We start from the raw sequence: 20,419 nt of genomic DNA, 5'->3' as shown, positions 1-20,419 counted from the left end.
CCATAGTTTCCTTTACTGCCTGCAGGGGAACACGGTCGCACCCCACACCGGCGCATTCCTCAGAAACTTTGTTTCCCTTTCGGGAAGTCTACGGGAGATCCTGTTAAGGACCGTGTCCCTCCTCCTTAACACCCAATTTACCGTCTGGGTCAGGGACTGGAAGGTAAGGGACTTCATCGCCTTCCCTCCCGAACAAATGAGTTCTTGTAGAAGGGCCTGATTCTCTGGTACTGACAGGTCGTGAGATAGCTGGAACCCTGCCAGGGTGCACGCCCACCAGTCCAGCCAGGAGGTCACATTGACTATGCCTTGCGAGGTGACCATCATGGTGGCCATCGCTTGAGAGAAAACCACTGGTGCAGTGAGGGTTCTGTCATCTGCACTGGTTTAACGTTGCAACGGCCTCTTCCAACGAGCAGGGACCTGCATGACGTCCGTCTGGAACATAGAATTTCTTCTGGGTCCTCAGTCCCGACAGGAGCTTAAAGGACCCTTGAGCTCTTAGGGAGTTCTTATGTCCCTCAACGTATTTATCGACGTGCTCCATGCCTAGTACCACATCCGGCGCTAGCGGTAGGGCCAAGGATGGTTTCTGCTGGCCGGGGTTATCCACCATCCTCCCCAAACCTGAAAGCCCAGCCTGCTCTGATGACAGTTTAGGCTCGTCTAATCTGTGGTGGTGGAGGACCAGAACCAGGACTTTTCTATAGGAGGACACTTCGCCGGGGGAACACTCGTCCGTGTCTAACAAGCCCTCTACCACTTGATCCTCCGTGTCGGCTGCATCCTCGAGCACGGATGGATCCGTGGGGGCGGCTGTATCCCTCACTTCTGGCTGGTCCGATAGAGCGGCTGCCTCCATCACGGATGGAGCCGCTGGGACGGAGGTAGCAGTCATGGGTCTACCCCTCCCGGGGAAATCCGTGGGGTGTAAGTACCCTGATATGCCAGCGGCTGCCTCCGGTGCTTGGATGGGGCTGGCGTGGCAACGGGTATGGATGCCATGCTGCCGGGCCAAGCCAGCGGCTGCCTCCGCTGGACGGATGGAGCCGGTGACTTGCCGGGCAAAGGCAAGGTAAAGTTTACGTGTGCCAACGGCTGCATCTGACGGTCGGACGGAGCTGAAGAGACACTGGGCAAAGGAGCGGGGGCGGCTCCAGCGGCCACTGAGGCAGGCACTGAAGCGGCAAGAGCCCTGTTCAACCCACTAGAGGGGAAAGCCACTTTGCCTCCGTCACGGATGGAGCTGCCGGGACGGAGGTAGCAGTCATGGGTCTACCCCCTCCCGGGGAAATCCGTGGGGTGTTGGTACCCTGATATGCCAGCGGCTACCTCCGATGCTTGGATGGGGCTGTCGTGGCAACGGGTATGGATGCCATGCTGCCGGGCCAAGCCAGCGGCTACCTCCGCTGGACGGACGGAGCCGGTGACTTGCCGGACAAAGGCTAGGTAAGTTTACGTGTGCCAACAGCTGCATCTGACGGGCGGATGGAGCTGAAGAGACACTGGGCAAGGGCGCGGAGGCGGCTCCAGCGGCCGCCACTGGAGAGGCAAGAGCCCTGTTCGACCCGCTAGGGGGGAAAGCCACTTTAGCTCACTTCCTCGTGGAGGAATTCCTCTTCTTGCTCTTCCTCCTCAAAACCTTGGCCTTCTTCCTCGAAGGGCCTGCTTACGAACTCAACTTCTTCCTTCTAGCCTGCTTCCGCTTCCTTCTCGTCTCTCGGTCGTTGAAGTCCTTCGACGAAGATGAACTGTAGGACGAAGAATACTCCGAGTTGGAAGAAGAAGAATAGGAGCTAGCTGAGTCCGCCGAGTCTCCTGCCAACAACCTAAGGGCTTGTAATTGTGCTACCGGTGTGACGGGTTGCATGAAGTCCGACGGGAGCGCTGCTGAAGGCGCCGGGGGCAGGCGTAGAGCCTTCCAAGAGGTGAACCAGCCCGAAAACTCTTCCTCCTGCCGCATAGGTGACCTGAAGGGCGTCCTAGGTGCCGTCCACACAATGGAGTCTGGGTCTGAAGAGCCTGTGGGCTGCCTTTCTTTGTCAAGCACACCCCCGGAAACTGCTGAACCTGTAAAGCACTGCCACAATGGAAGGGAAACAGCCGTACCTGACCTCCCCCACACCGGGTCTTCACTCGAGACGGGTCCTGTGGGCACCAGAACCTCGTCTACAGCACACACTTCCGCCACACTAGCAGACTCCCCATATGTCTGCGTAGACACAATACAATCATAATCACCGACATTAGACACATGGGGAACGGCAATGGGCCGTTTCCCCCCAACGGACTTACCTCGTCCCCTACTCTGGGTAGGGGAAGGGGAAGGAGAACCTCTCTCCGACGGAGCTGAAAGCGACATCAAGGGCGCTGAGACGCCTGGCTTCTAAGGGCACTTGTTTGACGCCTTCTTCTTTCATTGCGTACAAGGCCCACTGTAGTACAGGCCAGGACGCACACTCCGAACGTGTGCGGATCTACATCGGGCTTAGAGAGCCACACTCCGCAAGACTTACCGGCCTTATGCCCGGGACAGCGACGCAGGCATTCCATAAGGAAAGCACTATAACACCAAACAACACAAGTAACATAGGGAAAGGATGTGAATGGTAAGGCACAAAGGGATGGGGAAGCACAAAGGAAACACGTGGTAACACAAAAGGTGGGTCGGACAGAATGTGAGAGCGGCGAGATAATATCTACGCCGCGGCCAGATGCTTACTGGCGAGTCAGACCTAGCAGCACATTCGTGCGATGACCCAGGGTCGCCTCAGGGCGAGTATCCATCCACCACAGGGCGACCCAAACCAGAGAAACGGAGATAGGGGGAACTACGCAAAATTCTTGGTCAGATAGGGGGAGAACCCAGATACTCCAAAGAAAGTAGTTCGAGGTAAGTACTCCGTGTTGGAACAAATAAAAAAATAATAGGCTACAGTATTCTTATAACAGAAAAGTACTCTTGCACACACCAGTAACTTATATATAATTACATTTATATACTAAATATTGCCAGTTTCACCAATCTTTAGGCCATCAAGCAGATGACATTTCACTCTGCACATATGCTATGTGGGTCCCAAGGTGTGTCTCAAAATATTAACTTACTTTTTATGAAGAAAGAATACCAGTCAAAGGTTCAAGTGGTTGGAAGAAGGGAAATTCTAACATGGATATTTGGTAAAGTGTTTACAAATGCTTATAGTATACATTTGGGATTTGTTTACGAATGCTTATAGCATCCATTTGGGGATTTTAATGAGCCAGGAACCAGGTACAGTATCTGGTAGCCCATAGGTTTGTAAAAGAAAAAGATCTTGTATTCATTATGAATCTTTAAGAACTGATAAAATACTGTAATTTCTATCATCTTGAAACGTAGTTACCAATAACCTTCAGAGTCCAAATTTCCCGAAAGAACAATGAATGAATGAACAAATGAAAATGATGAATCTGCAATTTCCTTCTCTCCAAGTAACACTGCCTTATGTGCTAACATGTCTCAAGAAATATAAAGGGGAGAAAAGTTCTCTGGCATAGTGACAAGCCACTCTCATACCTCCCTTATCCGTTTTCCTTTACCAACCGTCACATTACAATAGGTTCTCAAAATCACTAGTCAGACGACAATAAGAAAACATGTACAGAAGTTACTTCTGCCTTTACCCTATACCCTACCTAAAATACCTGGTCATCAGTGGTGAAGCCTAGTATTCTTCACAAGACAGTACAAACAGTCCTCTTCATTATAGGTGATGGGGACCACAAAAAGGTAGGGCAAAGGGTGTAGTGAAACAGTCCTGGTTACTAGTCCTTACCACGAAACTGACAGCAAACATCCAAACTATTCGCTACCATCCTCAAACATGTAAGACATTCCCAGACAGAGCATAAATCTCACTGACACATCTGAAGGAAGCTTCATTACTAAAGCAATAGGCCAATTAATCCAGCAATTTCAAGCTTCAATGATGCCTTTTCAAAAATATTTTTGTAATTAGTTAATTTCTTTCAGTTACCACAATTACAGTATTCCTGGATTAAAGGAGGTGCCATATTATCCACTGCCAAATTCTCAATATCGGATCTGATATCCGATAAATTAGAGATTATTTTTACCCTCTTCTTGTGTTAATCACTTGTTTTACACAAATAAGGATGCAATCAAATAATGTTTTATACTTGCCAGAATCATACAACCACTGTTTAAAAGAAAATAAATACAACACCAAACTCAAACTATCACGTCTTCATAATGTTTTATTCTATATAATTTTCGTTCTACATGATGTTTTATTCTATACAATTTTCGTTCTACATAATGTTTTATTCTATATAATTTTCGTTCTACATGATGTTTTATTCTATATAATTTTTGTTCTACATAATGTTTTATTCTATATAATTTTCGTTCTACATGATGTTTTATTCTATATAATTTTCGTTCTACATAATGTTTTATTCTAAATAATTTTCGTTCTACATGATGTTTTATTCTATATAATTTTTGTTCTACATAACGTTTTATTCTATATAATTTTCGCTCTACATAATGTTTTATTCTAGATAATTTTTGTTCTACATAACGTTTTATTCTATAAAATTTTCGTTCACATGTTTTATTCTATATCATTTTTGTTCTACATAACGTTTTATTCTATAAAATTTTTGCTCTACATAATGTTTTATTCTAGATAATTTTTGTTCTACGTAACGTTTTATTCTATAAAATTTTCATTCAACATAATGTTTTATTCTATATAATTTTTGTTCAACATAATGTTTTATTCTATATAATTTTCATTCTACATAATGTTTTATTCTATTTCCAACTGATTCTAGATCATCACTTTCAGAAGAGAACTTTAAGTTTCTTTTTATTTCATTACATCATAGTTGTTCCAACACCAAACTCCTCATGTCAGACGGTTCAAGCTTACACAGGTTTCAGGTTTTATTAACTTTTTTCAGTCTTAAATTAACACAAATGCACTCTTCCTTTTCACCATTAGCCATCGGTGCTGGGTCCCAGTAACGATTGTTCACTTGAATTCAATCAGACGAGAAGACCGTCATGTTAGGCTTACAGCCATTTGACCAACCCCGAAGGGCAAGAGTCAATACTAACTCCAGAAGAGGGACACTAGCTTCCTGAGACCCAGGGAATTCCTCCTTTTATGACAGGAATGATGATGGTAGGAACAATGCTCACTCTCACCTGGCCTATGGATCCACCTGATAGAAGCCCAAGGTGAGATCTGTCACTCTCTCCCGAATGAGAAGAGCGTATACAAGATTTCCCAAAGAGCATTTTGCCAGAGGCCTCTTTCGCAACTACTACTGCTGCTTCTTCATTCTAAGAAGTGTTTGCAGAAGAGAATATGAGGAGGAAGGATCTGGTAAAGCAGGAGGAAAAAGGTGACCAACTCACTCTTCTTCTCTTGGCTACTGTCCTTCCATACTACCATGAGTGGTTCAGCAGTTCCTACTGATCAGGAGCATATATGTTACCTCTCAAAGTTTGCTGATACGAGTACAAGGAAAAATTCCCAGTCGAATACCACTCCCAGAAATTCATCTTTTCCTTGGGTGTGAGATCACTCTCCTCAATCACAATCCTCAAATCATAAGTGAGACTAGTGTCGATATCATTCTAGAAAGACTCCAAAGAGGTCATTCCAAGCAGACAAGCACAAATACTCAGGTGAAAACATGTGTGTAACAATGATGAATGAAAGAGGTGCTTTCGGAATGACTGACGCCCTGCGTGCACTACAAGTCCTTCAAATTACCAAAAGCATGAAGTACTACTCTCTGGAGGCTGAGTATGGAGCAAGATTTCCAAGAAAAGAAAGTAGTCTGACAAGTACCAGTTTGGTCAAGAGGAATACAGACGCATGCTCTCTTACTATAATGACTCATGAGGAGCCAATGGGAGAGGACTAGAAAAGGCTGAATAAGGATTCCAGCATAAAATTCCAGGATTGTTCCAACTCTTTCGCATGTCTAGAGATGAAATCTGGAAAGTAGGTATAAAAAAAATTTAGATGGAAGACGGAGGTAATATGCAAGACAAAGATTCCACAGACTGAAAGCAAGGGACATACCTCTGTGTAGTTTCCCCTCTTCTTCCTCCTAACAATCCTCCTGGACTGAGACTAAGAGAAGCAAGAATGGGTGGAGCAGAGTATCACACTTTCTGGAGGAAGAAAGCTGCTGATGGCCTTCGCTGGGATTTGGTGAAGCCAGAACTTCCTCAAAGCTGAGCCAATTGGCATAGCTGTTCCTAAATGCTTGACCATAGTCCCACCCCCCTTCCCCACAAAGGATAAAGGATTACTGATACACAGCATACCCTCCGAATACTACTTCAACATCACTTTTCTGAGAGGTAGACAAGGAGTCCAGCATCTGTCCAATTCTTAAAGCAAGAATGTCTTTGAGCTCAAAAGGTGTTACCGTGACTAACCGTCAACCGCTCGTTGATATCTCAAAGCTAGAGATTGTGCACTCGTCAACCTGTTATAGGTTCATTTACTCTCCTTAGAATACGAACGCTAAATTTGAACATAACTATGAATGTATAATCGAGAGGTAGATCACGAATCGGGTCATGAATGGTCTTGGCCCATGTCTGGGAAAGTCCCTGGTGCCAGAGAGCAAGAGCGGTACAGAGTAACCCCGCTCAGGTGAATGGGTGTGGTCGTATGGTAGGCCCGTCTTATTGCTTGTAAGCAGAAAGCAGACAACAGTACTGTAACTGACTATCTCGGCACAGTCCACAGCATTTGGCGTGCAGTTCCAGTACCAAGTGGTGATATCTCCTCTTTCAAAAGTACAGAAGTACTTTGTGAAAAAAAAAAAAAAAAAAAACAGAATCCCACAGCCTTCCTTCTGTTGATCCAAGTGGAGAGTAGACTCTGGTTTTGAGCAAGGGACTATAGTCCCTCAACCACTGACCTACTGTACAGTATACAAATAAGAAGAAGAAATGTGAGGTGCTAATTGGATGGAACATACCAGAGGATTTAGATAGTATAAGTACTGTATAGTGAGACTCCCCTTTCTGACACAAAAGACTGGTGAAGCTGGGAACATTTGAGACACAAATATGGGCATATATATAAGCAATGTGGTTGTAATAAAAAAAATCCCTAAAATATGGTATTGTAATTGGAAAACTGTAGATAAGAGATAACTAAATTGCAAATTAAAAATAGAACCAACATAGACAGCATCACCTCAATAACTGAATTCTGTTAAAAACAGCAATGAACGACATAAAGTACTGGACTAAATAAACAATGCAACATTCAAAAGCAAGTAAATGATGATTTACAAAATGATTCTTACGTCAGATTCCCTTACAGTGCATCTTTTAAAACATAATTACAGCTTATTTTTGTAAAACCTACAATTCAGACACTTTCCATTGTTCACCTGTAATCTTTAGGGAAAATTTAATAACAGTTTAATGCTGCCAAAAGTTCTAAAAAGCAATTAAATTGCTGATGATTATCTATGTACGAGGATGTTAAAAACAAAAGACATTTTCAAACGCAATTTGAAGTTGAGCAGTAACACTCGTAATAAATTCAATATATTTCAAATATGCACTTCATTGTCACCCAAGATTTTTCTCAAATATCAATGCAGTTAATTATTTTCAGTACAGATTTTACTTATGACATTAAATTTATTATGATAAGCCTTAATTAGAATACTTTGCCATATGTAAAGACCAAAAGAAGAGAAGCTATTCTTTGCCACCTATAATGGTTCCTTGCTTTTTATCCAGTTGTTTGTGGTCACAGGAAACCTTCCTTTATCTAATGAGCATCTATCTTTCCATCAAGATTCAAGTAAAGGTAATCTTAAAGTAAAAACACTAACGGGAAAGTAGGATATTTCAAGCAATCCTCTTTGTTTTACTTACAATCCAGGATTTATACTCTTCACAAAACTGAAATAAACCAGACATCTATAAAAAATTTCTTAAATAAAAAAAGAATCTAAGACATCCTTCAAAGTTAACTAAATGACAGCATATAAGGACATCTAGAAAAAAATAATCACTAATGTAATAAGTAATAAAGTGCACATTCTTAAGATTATGCAACACAAACTACCATAAAAAAGGAAACTTGTCTAAAAATTGAACTCCCAGTATCACAACTACAACAATTAAAAAGAGATTGAACATAAAATATATATATGAAATCTGAGAGTAAGAATCAATTTGCAAATGGGGAGTGTCCTTACATATACAAATACTAGATCAACCTTCTGAATTATACTTAAATTTCATAAAAAAATACAAAAGATCAATTCTACACTACAGAACTAGCGTGTTTTTATCTATATAGCTGCTAATTTTTTGGGGAAAATTTTTAAAATCACCTAAAATAATGGCCCATTAGTTTACAAATGGCACATAATTCATAATGCTATTGTAAGCTACTGAATTACACCAGGATGCCAATCAGAAATATAAATCAGCATGCAATCTATCTGACAACAGCTACTCAAAGATTACTAAAACTGTTTGCAGACATAAATCTAAAATGCAAAAGATAATCTTCATGTAAAATCAAACAAACCCCTTAATATACTTAAAACTATGAACTTTTGCTAAAAGTGCAAACTACAATATCTTTAAAAAAAATGAATACCACTATTTTACATGCAGACACATAATGATTAAAATATTGTGTGCATTAAAATCAATTAACAAATAAATGCCTTAAATAAGACCTAAACTTATCTTATCTTTGAAATCTCTAGAGCGAAACATTTAGAACTTCAAAATTTGAATGAATTATTAAATTTTTCAAAATTCTAATGAATTGTTGAATCTAATTTTAAATTTTCACCATATATGGCAAAATATGTAGATATAATTTGAGTATAATGAAATTAAAAATATTAGTACTCAGCTAATGTTAAATGAAATTTTGAATAACAACTTAAATAAAAGAAAATTCTTTTGAAGATGAATCACGAGTTCATTAATGACTTATTTGAGTTACCATTATACAAAAACCTAGGGTTCTTTTATACTTACCGAGCTAGGGAGAGTCTCTAAAAATGTCTCTAGAGCATGGGGATCTCTGCAAAATAAGCAAAATAGTTTCATTAGTTTTGACAAAAATACTCTGCAAAATAAGCAAAATAGTTTCATTAGTTTTGACAAAATTACTCAAGGGCCTAACAACAGATCAAGGATAATTTTCATCTCGCCAATTTCTTTTCAGATTGTAAAAACAGTATTCTAATTCTTAGATGTATTAATAAATATTCTCCCTCATACATACATAAGTAGGCATTAGCGCATTCAACAAATTATAGACGAGATTAAATTGTGACAAAACTCAAAAGTATGAACATTAGTAGGTTAATACATTCGATCTCTTCCAACCAAAATCTTTTCTCCGAAACTTTTTTTAAGCTAAATACTGCTCACTAAAAATTCTGGGTATCAAACTTGATTGAAAATTCCCTTCTGAGAAAAATATCCCACAATTACCAAAAAACTCTGTAACGTAAATCTAAAAAAATCTAAGTAAATGTTTGGATTCTTTTATTTTGCTATCTTTTGAATAAACCTGCATTGCCTTCCTATCTGGTCTTCAGCAGCTGACTCTCATCTTAAACTGTATGTTAAAAAACAAAGGTCTATCAAGTTCCTTTTCCCTGAGCTGGATATTAATTTCTGGCACCATCGTTCAATTAGCTCATTGTACATGTTGTATAAATATTTCATAATTCTAACCATCTCTGCATTTGGATTTTCCCAGATTATACCATCCACCTCACATTACTAGGTAAACAGTTAATTCTAAGTCTTGCATTTTCTTTTCTTAAGCTCAATGCTACACATTATTCTAATCTAGAAGTCTTAATTCCTTTTACTAATTTGGCCTCTCTTGACCTTTCACCCTTAACAGGTTCCACTCAAGTGATCTTTACAATACAACCACTTCTTGCAGTTTTGAAAGAAACAGATCACAAGCAAATTAGTCCAAACAGACACCAGACAAACACTTGAGTGAACACTGAAGCACATGGCTTTGAACTGATAGCTTGTCCCATTACAAATGAAGCAGAGATACTTCACAGAAGCAGAAATACTTCACAGAGTCCCTGTAATTGGGTATTTAAAAATATGTATCCAACGGGATTCTTGAAAACAACTGATAGAAGCTGACATAGACACGCTGATATCAACTCAAGCAAAGAAACTCTTTTAAACAGGAGAAATCATGACTCGCCCAGCAGTCTTCTCTACAAAGAACAGCTAACTGTACTAAAGAAGTCCAGAGAGCAATTCTTAACAACTTCCAGCCATCGCTACCTAACATTTCAAAAGAGACTAAACACAGCATCCCAATCTCTTAAGGAACATGTTTGTCACAAATCAGCAGCCTGATGTGAGAGGAAGGTAAATGTTGTCCTGCCTATCACTAACAACCTATGGAACTTTAAAATATCCACGTCCAAAGAAACATCAGAGGCTAAGCTCATCACCAAAGATCCAGCTAAAGTGAGCACAGAGAGAGAGAGAGAGAGAGAGAGAGAGAGAGAGAGAGAGAGAGAGAGAGAGAGAGAGAGAGAGAGAGAGAGATCCCTTTTATTCAAAGCTTCTCCACGCTAAGGTTGTTTATCAATTCACAGACTGACGGATCTATACGTAGGGTGATGCAAGATTGTCAGAGCTAGTGGACCCATCTACAGACAAAAATTCCCCATCCTAAAGTTGAAGGATGAGATGCATCAGCTCGACCTTGCTCTTGATCTGTAAACCATAAGTGTCTGGTGCTCTCACTCAACTGCATGGCATGATCTGAAGACGATCATAATCTTTTCAACATCACACAAAGATAGAATCAGCGAGGCAATATCCACCATTCATATTGGGAGACCAAGAACATAAAACCGATCACTTTCGTCATGTCCCAAGAACACGAGATTACACCTGGAACCAATTGATAAAATGAGGTCTTACTCTCTTGAAAATGGTTTTGCAGTTAACTAAACATGACTGTTGATCAATCATCCATCGCACAGCGAAGAAAGAGCGGTAACTGAGTTGTACTCGGATGACCAGTTGTGATTACAAACGGTTACAACATACAGTGATACCTCTGGATACGAAAGTTTCTGCTTACGAAAAATTCAGGGTATGCAAAGCGATACGAAGATTTTTATGCCCCAGTATACGAAAAAAATTTCAGGATATGAAAAGCTTACGAGATCCCAAATCGTCGTTGAGAGTAATTTTAAACAGTTTCAACTTTTTTGTTAATTAACTGTACCTTTTTTTTCGGGGTATCAACCCTTAATTTAGGTGTACAGGTAACAATACACCTTCACTGATCCAAATGCTTTACATACAGTACCGTAACTTTTATACAGCAGTAAAGAAAATGGACCGTTTTCATAAGGCTTGAAGGGGATAACTAGGCTATAACTACATTATTGAATAATCTCATGGTGGTTTCTGGAATGGATTATGCTGTTTTTAATGGTTGGGCTGATTATTGAATGGTAGAAATGGCTGCATTGCATGTTTATTACTACAGTTTAGCGTGTTTATAAAAGAAAAGGTGTCTTTTCATAAGGCTTGGAACGGATTAGGCTATTTACATGTAAAACGCGACTCAGGATACGAAAAAATCAGCATACGAAACCGTATCCTGAACGGATTACTTTCGTATGCTGAAGCATCACTGTATTCATACTCTTATGAGAAGGATTATTTCCAGAAGAATATCTGGGATCCTTACATAAGGCAGCCTTCTCATTATTTTCAAGCACTGTCGAAGCAACACCAAAGCGAGAGTCTCAGGTGGATCTTCTCTTTCATGAGGGTCATTAAGGGAAACAAAAAAACAATTATGATCATTCACCGGAGTGAGAGGAGTGATGGACTCATGTTCGACCAATCTCATATGTCAGGCCTTAAGAGCATTTAATCCACAGCCAACGCAAACAGTCGTTACACCTGCCACACCCCTCCGAGGAAAGAAATGAATGCCAGAAGAATGTCTGACCTGCTTATTAATGTCTAATAAACAGTAGTACTATACTCATCATCATTATCTCCTCCAATGCCTATTAATGCAATTGGCGTCAGTTAGATTTTGCCCGTCGTCTCTATCTTGAGCTTTCAAATCAATACTTCTCCAATCATCATCTCCTATTTCCCACTTCATAGTCCTCAGCCATGTAGGCCTGGATCTCCCAACTCTTCTAGTGCCTTGTGGAGCCCAGTTGAAAGTTTGGTGAACTAATCTCTCTTGGGGAATGCGAAGAGCATAATATACTACATGCACTAAATTCTTTACATGCAACAGATAAATGTGCATTCTAAAATTTACCCGTACTGTACACTAAAGATGTTCCTCTTTTAATGATCTCTCAATTTTTAACTTTCCTAGAGAACTTGGAACTTTGCTTAAAAGTTGCCATTATCATCCTTTTTTTCAAAATATTTACAATAGTTTTTACCTTGTATTTTGTGATTAACATCTATGCATTTTTCTAAATTCCATCACCTTTAAAATTCTATTTACTATACAGTACACCTAGGCAGAATTATTCTGCATGACCGTTAACACGACATGCCGACTCACTTTTTTTTCAATCTGATTATGTCTCCTGCTTCACGACATCATAAGTTTGAAAAATGATCATGGACATAAAAATCCTTTACTTCTACATTAAAATGTTTTTCCTTGTTCATCTAAACGAATAATATCAGAAATGTTATACAGTATACAGTACTATTATTATAAATAATTGAAGCCTTTATAGAAATTCAATGGCAGCATTCAAAGCTAATAGTGATCCAAGCAGGAAACCACTCAGATCTAATGGATATATATCAATTGTAGATACTTTGAGGGCAGTTCTGGAATGTGTCTCACCCCTTCTCAGAATTGATCCAGGTTCCATGGAAAATTTAATACACCCAAAAACGTTGTACAAAATTAACACATTAAATTTTCAGGAACCTTTAGAGCAAATAAAACTGTAGCAAGCATGCAACTCATATCTGCATGCAACCCACACCAATTAAAAGATGAACACTAACTGAAGGAAGAACAACATAAAACCCTTTGATTTCTTGTCAGACCTATGTTCCCTGATCATGAGACCAATGAGCTTTATTTCCTTATCTAAAGACTACATTTCAAGATAGGTAAATGAAAGAATCAATCAATAACATTCACACCCAAACAAATTCTAAATTACTAGATCATTTAAAATCCTTAAAAGGTAAAATTCCTCAAAGAGAAAACTGAATTAATTATGTATATTAGTACTGTATATAGCATTCATTTTATCTGTTTCTTTTCAATACTGCAAAGTCCAAAAATACTGGATTTTAACCATTAGGAAGTCTTTTCCCATTTACTTCTACAAATAAACACAAAAACAAATTGAATGTAAGCTTCAATTGTTTTGATTAAAAAATAAAAATTATTACCTATATAAGTCTTCCATTGTCCTACACAACAAGCAATCTTTATTGTACATGATCTACTAGGCTAAAGGATTAATGCCAACAATGGATGAGGGCAATTATTATACCATTCAACTCTAATTACACGACCAAGGAACTTAATGAGGAGAATGACCCAGAGAAGCAGTGACCTGCCCTAATCCTGCCCTCAGGGTGCATTCCTTGGCGGCGGGGGTAGGCCTATGTAGAGCGGAGTAGGGGGGTAACGGCGGGAAAAACCTTGGTCGAGAAAGAGGGATCACAAGTGACTCCAAAAGAAAGTAGTTCTCGGTAAGTATTTTGTGTTGGAACAAACTATAATTACATAACAATACACAGTACAAAGCACTAAATTTGTGGTGTTATATAACCACAAATATACTGTAATGTGATAAACTTCAAATTAATATAAAAATATATCTTTAACAACTGACAACTAGTTCTTTTCAATAAATACCCCCATTTAAACTAATATTCTAGCATAAATATATAGTCATAATCAAATTTTCTGTAGTACACGGTTACAAATTTTGCCTTGTACTTTCAATATCATGGACCTTTTCAAAGTGACCAACCTACAGCTGATACAATTTACATAAAAACAAAAGTGAGACAGGCTCCAGTTGTCTTTTGCATCATAAGATCAAATAGGAATGCAAAATCAAGTGATCACAGAAAAGAGGGACGGCTCAATCAAACAACAGTAATGGAAACTTACCCTATTACGTCAAGCAATCTCTGTTTCTGGCCATCATCATCCATTGCAAGCTAAACATGACTGCAAAGGAGGAAAAAAAATCAGTAATTATCATAATGTCCATTCTAATAAAAAATACATAATGAAATTAAATACTGATACTTTAAAACTTTACCATGATAGTTCATTTTAACTTAGATAAAAGGTACAAGTGCAAGATGCCCTTCCTTACAACATGACACATTTACCTAGGAAATCGGTCCCTAAGACAAAAATAAAGAATTTCTTATAAAATTTATCCTGGCTCAATTCTTTATATGGCTGTTGAACATAAAGGAAAGTGATACCTGCACATACGAATTAATACTACATCACCATACTGTCAGACAGATTCAAACTTTTGCAAATTATTGCTCATGAGATATTTAAGTATACAGTAAATATATACAGTATTAACATTGAACTAATAAATTATTCTCCTAAAATATTTCCATAAAAAGGTAATCAACATACTATTTTTATTGAAAAGCACCATAATTTCTAACTCAAAGATATTCCCTAAGATCACATCAAAATGACAGCACAGAGTTTTGGTTTCAAATCTCCCAATTAGCTAAAGCTCCTGTATAAAAATTATTTTCAATTTATACTTTACAACTGTTGTAAATTGAGTTACATTCAACAGGGGAAATATAACGGATTTTGAGCGAAGTGAAAAATCTATTTTTGGGTGAGATAGCCATGTCGTCCTGATGGAAGTTCCTATAAGTAGCTTCCTAAGGGATATATGTACTACAGTGATATTCCCAGAGAATTTTACCTTTAGGTATCCAGAATTCTAACTCCTGGCGCGAATATCCTTAAATTTCTCTCAAGGATATCACATAATATCAGAGGACGTATTCTTGACACGTCACATAGCAATCTGCACCCCTAATAGTGTTAATGCTTCGAGGGGGATGTGGCAGAATAGAAGGGGAGCCGTATCAAGGTTACCGTAGTTCTCATACTATTGAGTATCACAACAGCGCCATATCCAATATGGTGAACATTCCTTGTAGCATTGAGCATGGTGCTACAGATACAGCACTTCGGGAGGGATACTGTGAAGGTCTTTTCTTTTTAGAAAAGAAGGGTGGGTCCATCAGGACGACATGGCCATCTCACCAGAAAATAGATTTTTCGCTTCACTCAAAATCCATTTTTTGGGCTCAAGCCATGTCGTCCTGATAGAACCGTACCAGAGCATTAATGAATCTGTGGATCTTCATCAGTGCCTTACCTTGGGACAACATTTCTCACTGAGCGAAATCGCTACAAAATAAGGAATGTTCGCCATATTGGATATGGTGCTGTTGTGATACTCAATAGTATGAGAACTAGGGTAACCTTGATACGGCTCCCCTTCTATTCTGCCACATCCCCCTCGAAGCGTTAACGCAATTAGGGGTGCAGATTGCTATGTGACGTGTCAAGAATACGTCCTCTGATATCATGCGATATCATTGAGAGAAATTTAAGGATATTCGCGCCAGGAGTTAGAATTCTGGATACCTAAAGGTAAAATTCTCTGGGAATATCACTGTAGTACATATATCCCTTAGGAAGCTACTTATAGTTACTTCCATCAGGACGACATGGCTTGAGCTCAAAAAAAAGGAATAAATATGGGGAAAACTCAACTTAAAAATAAAAACAAACAAAATAGATGTGATGAAATACAGTAAATGCACACTAACCATGAGAAACATGATGACATAAGGATTCTCAAAAAATGATCCTGGAAACGTCTTCTGAGTTCAGAAAATATGTTCGGACGATGGTGTTCTAAGTTCTCCTTGATATTTTGCATAGGCCTAATCTTCTGGATAAGCTGAAAGAGAATGTGGAACTGTTAGGTCTTAAGTCAACTACTTCTGCAATCTAATTTCTTTCACTTTTCATTATAGGACACCTAAGAAAGATATCACACATAATCAATTGTATGGAGTATGAAAAGCTACAGTATTGGATACTATTATTACCCGCATACAAGCTTAATTTAGAGTAATATTTTCAAACCTTCCTGTCAATTTCAACTTTCATATCAATCAGAGAATGATCATAGTACACCCAACCATTTGTCCTTCCATCTACTCTGTACTCTATGCCAAATATAATCAAGTATTTTCTTTTTCAGAAATTATGTACAGTAAAGTATTACCAAAGCATACAAATACAGTAACCCCCCTACAGCCCCCGGCTGTATATCCCTCTGTAATTATCTCCGCCAAGGAAGTTATATTTTTGAGTCAGTTTATTTATTTGTGTGTCTGTGGACAGGATTATCTCACGACTACTGCACGGATTTTCACTAAATTTTCACTATAATTAGATCTTCAGTCATGGACAACCCCATTAAATTTTTGGAGATGATCCGGATCCGGATTCTAGATCCAGATTTGAATCTTTCACAATTTTAAAGATTATGTCAAAACAAAAATAAAAATTGACGGATACTGACGAAATTTCCACCACAGATAAATATCAGGCCATAAGCGACTCCATTGATTTTTATAGATGATCCTGTTCTGGATCCGTAAAATATTTGTGTGTGCCCGTCTGTCTTTCTGTCTGTGGACAGGATTACGTCAAAAATTACTCGACGAATTGTGACAAAATTTTCACTTCAATTCTCTATGTATAAGGTCATGGATGACCCATTAAATTTTGGAGATGATCCGAATACGGATCCGGATTCACATTTTCGCCATTTTAAAGGTAACGTCAAAACAAACCGACAGATTTTAATGTAATTTTCACCACAGATAGCCCAGATATAAGGTCATGGATAACCCAATTAAATTTTGGAGATGATCCGTATCCAGATTCTAAATCCAGATTTGCATTTTTCGCCGTTTTAAAGAACATCAACACAAAAATGAAGATTTTAACAAAATTTTCACCACATGTAGACCCTGTGCTATAGACAATTCCAATGAATTTTGGTAGTGATCCAGATCCGGCCTCTGGATCAGGATCAGCATTCTGGATCAGATGCAAATCAAATGTCTTTCTTTTTGTGTCAACGTCACCCTTTGGAGGACAGAAATCTCTGAATGTTTTTGTTATAAATTAGATTCTTAATATTAACAAAGGAATAAAATATACTTAACAATACTTTCACATACGCTTTTTGTACTAAAAAAAAACACCATCTAACTTAACTCCAATATAAAGTTAGTCATTCATGTGGTATTTCTTCGTTGTCAAAATACCTCACAATAAATGTTGACTGATCTTGTTCAAAAATTAATAAATTTATTCGAAAATCCTAGGAATCTATGGAAATTTCCTATAATATACAAAAATAATTGAGACCCTTGCCTAACACTTTTCTTAATAATCTCTCTCTCTCTCTCTTTCTCTCTCTCTCTCTCTCTCTCCCCAAATATCATTCTTTTAGATCTTTGTAATTACAAGATCACATACACTCCCTATTCCACCTTGCCCTACAACATTCAAACCTTTATCCATACAACCCACAATAACACATCTACACAACTTCCTCCCCGTCTTCCTTCTGACACATGGACGCACACGACACATCCATCAATCACTCTCTGCCCTTCCAAGGCAAGCAAACCCTGCCCTTCCAAGGCAAGCAAACCCTGCCCTTTCGCTGAGTGCCATAACTGTTTGCTTTCTCTCTTGAAACAAATCAATTGTCACACATTTCCTCTCCTATGCGCTATCATGCTCATTTCAATATCATGAATTGATCTCTTATCTTTTTTTTGTGGGAGGTCTTTCTTCAATACAACAGAGAGAGAGAGAGAGAGAGAGAGAGAGAGAGAGAGAGAGAGAGAGAGAGAGAGAGAGAGAGAGAGCGAGAGAGAGAGAGAGAACAATTGACAAAACCACCTCTGGAGAAACTGATGCCTTTTTAGTTGAGGCTCTAATTGTTCTAAAACTGGTAGGCACAAATGGGTATTCCCCCCAACCCCCCCCCCCCAAAAAAAAAAAAATTCTAAATTGGACACCATAGAGAAGGGAACGTATCAAAAAGATTTTTTTTTTTTCACAAAATTACTTTTAATATTCATTAAAACCATCGTCATGTGTGTCGACAGAATAAGACCTGAATTTACTTTGGCAAGATATCAACGTCTTAGAAGGATTAAATCTCATTACTCGGCAAATTCTAAATACTTATGAGATCATCACATTGCTGCCAGGACTTATCACAAGAGCTCTGGCGTCATGTGTAGAAGTGGTTAAATGCCATAAATGTGTCTGCATGGCTAAGGTACTGGCAGAGTGCTCCTGGGTACATTCAGAGCACGATACCCAATGGTTAACGCCAGTACTCCACTGTAATGTTTCAGATCTAGGCAATCTTTCAAGTACTGTATGTGGTTTGTTTTCAAGTATGTGGCTTGTTGTAATATCTAATTATGTTCCATGTTACCATTAAAATGAATTGAAAATAAAAAAATAACTTTCTGCTGTAATTCCCAGCCATTAAAATGGGTTGATGATACTGTACTATAAATGGATTTATGCTTATTTCAATCCTAAGGGCAGAGTAAGAATGGAAAATTGTAACAAAATAATGGAAGAAATAAGCCTAACCAAGAGAGAGAGAGAGAGAGGAGAGAGAGAGAGAAGAGAGAGAGAGAGAGAGAGAGAGAGAGAGAGAGAGAGAGAGAGAGAGTTAATGCAAAACAATAATCTCGTACATTTGAAAAATTTAAAAAAGGAGCAATTCGACAAACCTAATAAGTGAAGCTCAGCATTTTTGTTACCCAAAAAATATGGAAGACAAAATAAGAAAAATGGGGAGGGGGGTAATCAGCAACTTCCTAGTTCCCCCATAAGTCTCCCAATCAGGGTAATCCAACCCCGCAGAATGCCTCCCCCCCCCCCACCCCACCCCCCACAACAACATCCAACCCCAACACCCCCTAACTTTCCACCACGGAGTAATGATCAATGTAATTTGATCATGAGAATCTACACCGAAAACTTTCCCAAAAACTTCAATAATTTCCCAAAACATTTGCTTTTGTTATTTCTCTTATTTTTAACTGAAAGTTTAAATATATAATCTTAGTCTACTGGTAGATTTTCATGAAAATCATACATATAAATCTGGGTATATATCAAATGATTAAACGCAACTTAAGACCAACCCAGCTAGAAATATTTAAACAGCGGCGAAAGGGCTGGGTGCCTCGGGGAAGGTTTGTGCGTGTGTGTGCGTACATGCGTGGCCGTGCCTGATTGGGCGGGCAATAATGACTGTGTGATGACGTCACGGCGCATGCGCAGAAGACTGTTACTAAGTTGGACCGAGATGACAGAGAAATGGTGTTGCCATTCGTACGATAATTATCGTCCATGTACATTATTTTAGGTCCAGTATGATGTACGATACATACCTTAGGTATAGAAGAACCACAGGGAAAATGAAAATACAGAATATACACTTGAGTCCTGACTAGTTTCGTGATACTTCCTCAGAGGACTGATTTCGCAATAAATCAGTCCTCTGAGGAAGTATCACGAAACTAGTCAGGACTCAAGTGTATATTCTGTATTTTCATTTTCCCTGTGGTTCTTCTGCATCTGAGCATCACGTTTTCCTGTGATTTTTACGCATACCTTAGGTATATACAAATGTGTGTGTTTGATTAAACAATTATACTAAAATACCTTGAAATAAGTTATATATGTTACTCCTTAATAATCATGTTGAAAGTGTGTACGATAATTTTGGTTAAAAAACGATAATTTTAAGGTTCATGTACGATAAATCAGATGAAATAATCTGGTAACCATGTGTAGACTTCTGTAGTTTCTGTAGTACGTTTCAGCGAGAGCAGGCTTAGATATGCACGAAATCCCGTCTTATGATTTCGAATATTCTTAATGGAGATTTTAACAATGGAAGAGACAGACATGAGCCAGATATATACTGTACAGTATTTTTATATTATATTTCTTACATCTCATTTCTAACATAGAATTCTTCTAAATATAGAAAATAAATCTATCCTGCATAAGAGATGCGCACTATAACCAAGGATTGTCATAAATATAATTATATTTTTGCGTTGTATTATAAAACGACTGTATTATCTAGAAAATAATTTTATTCCACACACTATATATATATATATATATATATATATATATATATATATATATATATATATATATATATATATATA

The 20,419-nt window shown here is 38.5% G+C and overlaps 1 protein-coding gene across 6 annotated transcripts in view; it reads right to left on the bottom strand.

The window, feature by feature from the left end:
- Positions 1 to 20,419, bottom strand: part of LOC137632473 (mucin-2-like) — a 196,832-nt gene that overhangs the window by 67,671 nt on the left and 108,742 nt on the right. For 4 of the 6 annotated variants that reach the window (XM_068364422.1, XM_068364420.1, XM_068364419.1 and 1 more), the window contains exons 2-5: positions 15,944 to 16,077; positions 14,226 to 14,285; positions 9,065 to 9,110; positions 7,937 to 7,963 (exon numbers count right to left, since the gene is read on the bottom strand). In XM_068364422.1, the coding sequence (XP_068220523.1) occupies positions 7,937 to 7,963; positions 9,065 to 9,110; positions 14,226 to 14,269 (117 nt within the window). In that variant the 5' untranslated portion in view covers positions 14,270 to 14,285; positions 15,944 to 16,077. The remainder of the gene's footprint in view (positions 1 to 7,936; positions 7,964 to 9,064; positions 9,111 to 14,225; positions 14,286 to 15,943; positions 16,078 to 20,419) is intronic. The other 2 variants (XM_068364423.1, XM_068364424.1) reach the window with 1 other exon arrangement.

The sequence above is a fragment of the Palaemon carinicauda genome, chromosome 41, assembly GCF_036898095.1.
Source record: "Palaemon carinicauda isolate YSFRI2023 chromosome 41, ASM3689809v2, whole genome shotgun sequence".
Lineage (NCBI taxonomy): Eukaryota > Metazoa > Arthropoda > Malacostraca > Decapoda > Palaemonidae > Palaemon > Palaemon carinicauda.
The sequence above is the reverse complement of the archived record's forward strand: the minus strand, read 5'-3'. Positions and strand labels throughout refer to the sequence as shown.